This window comes from Alosa alosa, chromosome 14 (assembly GCF_017589495.1).
Source record: "Alosa alosa isolate M-15738 ecotype Scorff River chromosome 14, AALO_Geno_1.1, whole genome shotgun sequence".
Classification (NCBI taxonomy): Eukaryota; Metazoa; Chordata; class Actinopteri; order Clupeiformes; family Clupeidae; genus Alosa; species Alosa alosa.
The window spans coordinates 23,658,494-23,665,930 of NC_063202.1; the positions used below are offsets into that span (position 1 = coordinate 23,658,494).

At 46.2% G+C, this 7,437-nt stretch overlaps 1 protein-coding gene across 1 annotated transcript; it reads left to right on the top strand.

Annotated features, from left to right (window-relative positions):
- Positions 1–4,371: 4,371 nt before the first annotated feature.
- Positions 4,372–7,437, top strand: LOC125306956 (zinc finger protein 260-like). The gene is made up of 2 exons (XM_048262610.1): positions 4,372–4,387; positions 5,408–7,437. The coding sequence occupies exons 1-2, from the start codon at positions 4,372–4,374 to the stop codon at positions 7,435–7,437; spliced, it is 2,046 nt and encodes a 681-aa protein (XP_048118567.1).

The window sequence follows — 7,437 nt, forward strand, 5'->3', positions numbered from 1 at the left end:
GGATGGTGTTGGTGGTTGGTGTTTGTTGGAGTTGGTCGGTGTTGTTGCAGTAGTTTGGTGTTTGTTGGAGTTGGTCGGTGTTGTTGCAGTAGGTTGGTGTTTGTTGAAGTTGGATGGTGTTTGTTGGAGGTGGTTGGTATTGTTGGAGTTGGTCGGTGTTGTTGCAGTAGGTTGGTGTTTGTTGGAGTTGGATGGTGTTTGTTGGAGGTGGTTGGTATTGTTGAAGTTGGTCGGTGTTGTTGCAGTAGTTTGGTGTTTGTTGGAGTTGGATGTTGTTGTTGGAGTTGGATGGTGTTTGTTGGAGTTGGATGGTGTTTGTTGGAGTAGGTTGGCGTTTGTTGGAGTTGGTTGGTGTTTATTGGGGCAGTGTGCAAACACCTTTAGACTCATAGCCTATGGAGCACCATGCTTAACGAAGGCGGAGTTGTACAGACTACAATGTCGGGGGCCATGGGGCAATTAGTTCCCCACATCAGAGACGAGGCAGAGGATGTAAAGATGCATACAAGGTGAATTTGAATGTTCATGGTATGAAGATGGTCTATGGCAGTGGTTCTCAAACTGTTTTCTGTCATTCCCCACTTTAAAGGTGGGGAATTTTCAAGCCTTGCCTGACCACATCAACCCGGCAAAATAGTAATGTTAAAATACTTTTTTCACATCTTGGTTCCACATGAAATTTCTCAGTCCGCTGGATCAGATGTTATTTTAATTCATATGTTGGTCTGTTTATGACTCTTATGTTTGTGTGAGGCTATATTGTTTTGAATCTATGATCTTCCTTGTCAAAAAAGAAAGTCATTATTAAAGATAGGCAAAAAAGAACAAATTTCCTCCTGTTCCTCGCGCCCCACCTGTCATGTCTCTATTCCCCACTAGTGGGGCCCGCCCCACACTTTGAGAACCACTGGTCTATGCCAATTTTGGTGAAGATCAGGTGAAATTTGTGACCTGTGAAAACTTTTTAGTGTTTTTGATTAAATCCACTATGGCGGCCGAATAAATTACGTTGACATTTTTCAATTTACGATAAGATCGAGCACACAGGTCAAAATTTGTGTGAACGCACATCCAACTTTGGCCTGTTGGTGGCACTAGAGCATTCGAGGTGCCGACATAAAACTTGGTGCTATGAATCATGGCACTGTCCCCAATAAGTGTTCCAAATTTCAGAACTTTTCACCAGACGGTTCTATGGGCTGCTGTAACCGAGGTCGTAATTCGTCCGCCGCTCACGGCCCTCGAACCCGCACACCTCAACACTCACCGGAATGGGAGTCGAACGCTCTAACCACTGAACTAAAAGCCCACGCTTCCAACTCAGCGGTTAGAAGTGCTCTTAAGGTTAGGGCTGTGAGGATTTAGACGGGCAACTAGCACGCTAGCTCAGTTCGCCTCCGTTACACTGCCATAGACTTCAATGGTGGAATAATAATAGGGAGGAAAATGTGGTTTTGCCATGGAAGACAGATCATGACCTTATACATCAAAGACAAGTGTGTGAATGCTGTAGTGTTTACGATAGCTGTTGAGGAATCTGGGCTAAAGATGTGTGAAAGAAATTAAAGTTTTGCACCAGTACTACACCTCATGAAGGTGGGGATCAAGCAGGTCTTTCTCAGACAGAAAACAGCAGCATTGAATGGCGCTTCAAAGAACAACAACAACAAAAAACAACATGAGTTAGAATACCAAGACTTCATCACTCAGTCTCAAATGGGATAAATGTCACACCTGGCCTTACAGCCAAAACAATTATACTCTTTCGTATTCCAGCTAGACACACACACACACACACACACACACACACACACACTTGCTCACTCACTCACACTCACACACACACACACACACACACACACACACACACACACACACACAACCACCATCACCACCACACACACACACACATTCACAGCATGTGCCAGCTATTTTGTATCTTTGTCTAGTCGGGGACACACACAGCAGCATGCACAGCCACACACACACACACACACACACACACAGACACACAGACAGACACACAGGAGCATGCACAGACTCTCTCTCTCTCTCTCACCTTTTCTTTCCCCCTCTCTCTCATTTCCCGTTCATCACTCTGAGTCAGTGGCAGGGTTTTCAGCCCTTTCTCTCCGCCTCCTTTCTCTGTCTATTTTTAGTCCTCTGGTTGTGGGCTTTTTATTTTTATGTAGTGACAGTCACAGTTATGACGCACAACTACAAGAGGGAGAGAGAAAGAGAGAAAGAGAGAGTGAGAGAGGGAACTTCGAGCCTTGTATTCGAGAAAACCTCATAATAGAATTTCTTACAAGGAATTGTCACAAAATACAGGGGTTATATTTACAACCACATGCATTATTCAACCACATCAAAAGTTGAAGACCTAAACAAGACACTCAATAACAACAATAAACTCAAGGATCTGATCTTTCTTTCTGTGTGCGTGTGTTTGGCCCACAAATCCCCATCTTGTGTTTCTGGGAATTGATTTATTGATTTACGTTAATTAATTTACTTTTCAGTAACTTACATACCCTATGTCAATTATGTTACAGGGGCCATTGTCACCAGAGCAACTCGGGGTTAAGTTCCTTGCTCAAGGGCATATTTGAACCCACAACTTTTCTGGCTCCTGCATGCTAGCCTAGCTCCTTAACCTAGTAGCCTATGCTACCACCACCCCAAAGTGATCACGTTGATTAAAAAGTCAACGTTACAAAACAACAAAATAGTATCCAAACCCCTCATATTCTCCAAAAATCTTTGTTTCATACTTCAGCCCACTAGGCGGCAGTAATGCGCTACAGCTGATTTGTGAAGAATATGAAGCGAAGAAGACGAAGGATTTTCTTCTATTTCTGAGTATTACGGCAATGCAAAGGTTTTGTAAGTTGACGAGATACGTGTACAGATGTGTATTAAACATGCCGGTTCTGTGGTAGTTGGTAGTTTGGTAGCCAAACGGTCGCAGCACCTGCCTGTCACCCACCCCTTATTCTGTGTCGCAAAGGCATAGGCTACAGTTAGACAGTTCGTGCGTGCAATCAGTGTGTAATCAGTTTATTGTCAATTTCAACCAAATTTTGCTGCTCTTATTTTTTCATTATTATATGTGCCCTCTTATTTACTTATTTACTTACTTTTTTGTTTACTTGAATGTTATGTTTGTCTGTGGACTTAAATTGGTAAAATATGTCTTGTCTTCACCGTGGGATAGTGAGAAACGTAATTTCGATCTCTTTGTATGTCTGGAACATGTGAAGAAATTGACAATAAAGCTGACTTTGACTTTGACTTTGACTTTAATGAATAGGGTGACCAGATTTGGGTTTGGGAAAAAGAGGACACTTCAGTGTGTGTGGGGGCACCATGTATGACCATATCATACATGGTGACTATGTATGATAATGAGCTTGATTGGCCGGCCCAACGCTAACAGAAAAACACTGCCTCAAAAGACTATTTTGAACACTTGAAAGTTTTCAATGTGCAAAAACAATAATTACAATAAAAGCGAGCTCTATACGTGCAAGATATTTGGATGGCAACCCATCTTTAATGTTGCATATCTCTAAATTTGATCCAAGGTGTTTCTGAATCTACAAACTGAATCTAATTTTGAACAATCTGTTTTAGAGTTTATAATCCTGACCTGTGAAAACAGTTGTGTTGATGGGGACTGATGTGGATATGTTGTCTATTTTCTTATATCTATTCAATCATGTCTATTATTAGGCCTACCTCTTTTCAATCCATTATTATAAGATATTTTTTTGTAAAGAAATAGGCCTACATCCATCCCTTATGTTATGCCAACATATTTAATTCACCTACATATAGGCTACAGTAGCCTAGATAGAGGATTATTGACATCTGCTGTGTGCAGGCTATCCCTTTAAGGCAGTTTAAAGGGATAACCTAAGTGCAGTTTCCTACCCAAAGCTAGAAAGTTGCTAGGTCGGCAATCGTCCAGAGAAAGCCGCTCATACAATGGCAGAAGTGTTCGTCATGTTATATTTTTTACAGTCTATGGTTATGAGTTGATGTGCCATCAAAATGTTTTTGGAGACGTAATGTTAAGGTCGAAAAACTCTGTCACTTTAGCTGATGAGCTCTCACCCCTCGCTGCCGTTCGATGCTTTGCTGAATATTGTGTAGCCTACCTGTAGGTCGGTCGTTGGCACCTTTATTTGCGACCGACATATAAGTGCCTGCTTTGCAGGTCAGGCACTCAGCTTCATGTTGATATCGACCGAGACAAAAACATGGAAATTTACGTTTTAATTCGTCAGTGAACTTACACTAAACAAGGAAGTTTGCGCTATTGAGGTGACTGACTGACCAATTAAATGTTTGAGATTATATCGACCAATGACGGTAGCTATAGGTCAGGCTCAACACCCTACACTTTCCACTCAATGCAAAGCCAACATAGATATATAGGCTATCCATGAATGAAACATGAATGAGAGAGCAATGCAAATTCGCTGTAAACACGTTTGAGGCTAGAATAAACAAAATCCCGGACGACTTTCAAATTCCGCCCGGACACTTTTTTAGGTTTCAAAAAGAGGACATGTCCGGGCAAAAGAGGACGTCTAGAATGAATAACTGTTGTGATACAGCGTATTTTAGTCTATCTAGGCCTTGTGCACGGAGCTGTTGATGTCAACGAAGTGGATACAAAACGTCTCAAGATTACCTTTGACATGATAACCTGTGCTAATGCACTTATGAATGAATGGTTTTGAAGCCTAGACATTTTTTAAGACTTATGTGAGCTTTTCATAATGGTTTAATTTTACTCTTCCTTTTGTTCCTAGGCCTACTCTGTTCAGTACAATGGCTTTAGGTTTAAAGCGACTATTTTTACTATCAATTCTGAATATGAGTTTGATATCTACCAAGTTTTATAATTGTTGGAAGATTGAGCCAAGCCTAATAACAACACAGTTAGACCTGTATGCTTCAACCTGGCCATTGCCAATACTGATGGTAGGCTAATAGTTGCCTGTTGCCTCATATAGTCTTCATTAGGCTATAGCCTATATCTTCATTAGGCTTCGTTGTTACTCCAGCGTAAGACATCGTGGCCATAAGGCACGTCAACTACACATCAAATTATTAGGCAACAATGCCACCTTCTGGATATATTGGGAACATTTCACCGCCTCTTTCACTCTCTTGCTGTTTCATCCATCTCCCTTTCTCTCTTCTCTCTGATCAGTTTATAATGGCTCAGATGCTTATCCTGCTGTCATCCCTCACCCCAACTCTGTCTTTCCCTCTCTTTCTCTCTTCTCCCAGATCAGTTCATATGAAACTGTAAGCTCAGATGCTTCTCCTGTTGTGTGTTTGAGGTGTCGTCCCTCACCCCAACTCTGTCTTTCCCTCTCTTTCTCTGCAGCCCCTCTCAGGGCTCAGGCCGCTGGCTGGTCCAGCAGTGAGGAGTCAGAGGAAGAGTCTCATCCCCCTCGGGCCGCTCCCGTGGCAATATGGAAGGGCAAAGCCAGGGAAGAGGGGCAGAGTGGCTTCAGATGGAGAGGAAGGCACAAGATGGAGATAAAGGAGGAAGAGGAAGAGTCTCATCTCCCTCGGGCCGCTTCCATGGCAACGTGGAAGGGCAAAGCCAAGGAAGAGGGGCAGTGTGGCTTCAGATGGAGAGGAAGGCACAGGACGGAGATAAAGGAGGAGGAGGAGGAGGAGGAGCAGAGTGTGAAGGGTTCAGGTGACGCAGATGGAGAAGATGAAGAAGACAAAGTGCACAGACTGGTCACACACCGGAATTCAACTTGCACTGGTGTGTCTATGGCTACTAAGTATAAATGCATAGACTCCCACCACTCGCTGGTAAAGCAGTCCAGCAAAGAGGGTGACCAATCAGAGAGCAAGGAGGCAGATGATGCCATTAACGATGGACAAGGAAGTGATGGAGATCTCAACCAATCAAAGAATGATGATGCAGGCAGGAGGAACGAGTTAATGAAAAGAAAGTGGGGCTGGAGAAAGACCAGCAGGAGGGAGGAGCCTGAACAGAAGAGAGGGAGGAAGAAACAAACCAGGGAGGAGGAAAGTGATGGAGAGAGTGATGGAGAGGAGGAAGACAAGAAACAAGAGAGTGATGGAGAGGAGGAAGAGGAAGATGTTGCAACCAAATGCAAACGTTCACAGAATAGACACGTCCAGAACACAACAAGAGTCCGAGAGGACCAAAGTTATGGAGGAGAGGAAGAGGAGAAGAGTGATGCCGAGAAGAACGATAAAGAAGACTCAGAGCAAGATGTCTGCAACAGGTCAAGGGTCAAAGAGGAGAGAAGTGATGGAGGGGAGAGTGATGGGGAGAAGGAAGACGAGAAAGAAAAGAGTGATGCAGAGGAGAAGAGTGGCAGAGCGGAATCACAGCGGGATGTAGTGACCAAGCGGAAACAAGTCTGCGACAGAATGCGGGTCGACGATCAGGAAAGCGCCGGGGAAGAACATCACATGTCAGACACAGAGGCGCCATTGAGGTGCAGCCAGCGGAAGAGGGCGTGTGTTAAGGATGTTAGCGTTGCCGTGACGGACGACAGCGCATCAGAAGAGGACGCGCGTCCCAGGAAGAGACGTACGCCCGGCAAGTTGACCGGACTGAAGCACAGCAGGAAGAGACAGGCCGGCGATGAGGAAGGCGGACTGGCCAAGAAAGGGGGGAGGCAGCGTGAAAGGATGGGACCTTTCATCTGTGAAACGTGCGGCGCCCTGTGTGAAAACAGGGCCACCATGGCGCGGCACCAGCTCAAGCACACGGGCGAGAAGCCGTTTGAGTGCGAGGAGTGCGGCAAGCGCTTCGTCAACGCCACCAACCTGCGCATCCACCAGACGGTGCACGCCGGCACCAAGGACTACATGTGCAACGAGTGCGGTATGCAGTTCACGCACCTGGCCTACCTGAAGCGCCACCTGCTGCGCCACACCAGCGAGCGGCCGCACACCTGCGTCGTGTGCGGCAAGGGCTTCGTGCAGAAGTACCACCTGGAGCGGCACGAGCGCACGCACAAGCTCCTCAGGTGCAGCGCGTGCGGGGAGGCCTTCGGCCGGAGCCAGACCCTGGCGGCGCACGTGCGCAAGGAGCACCCGGGCGAGGAGGTGGTGGAGGAGGCGGCAGCGGCGGCGGGGGAAAGTGCCGGAAAGGCCCGGGGTGGGATTACGTGCGAGCTGTGTGGCAAGGTGGCGCCAGGGCCGTCGCAGCTGCTGGTGCACATGCGCGTCCACACGGGCGAGAGGCCGTACAAATGTCTCATGTGTGAGCGACGCTTCGCTCAGAGGAGCCAGCTCAATGCGCACCAGCGCACGCACACAGGCGAGAAGCCTTGGGTGTGCCCACTCTGCCTCAAGTCCTTTACCCGCCGGACGTACATGGACCAACACAGGCGGAATATACATGGGGAAAAACTCTGA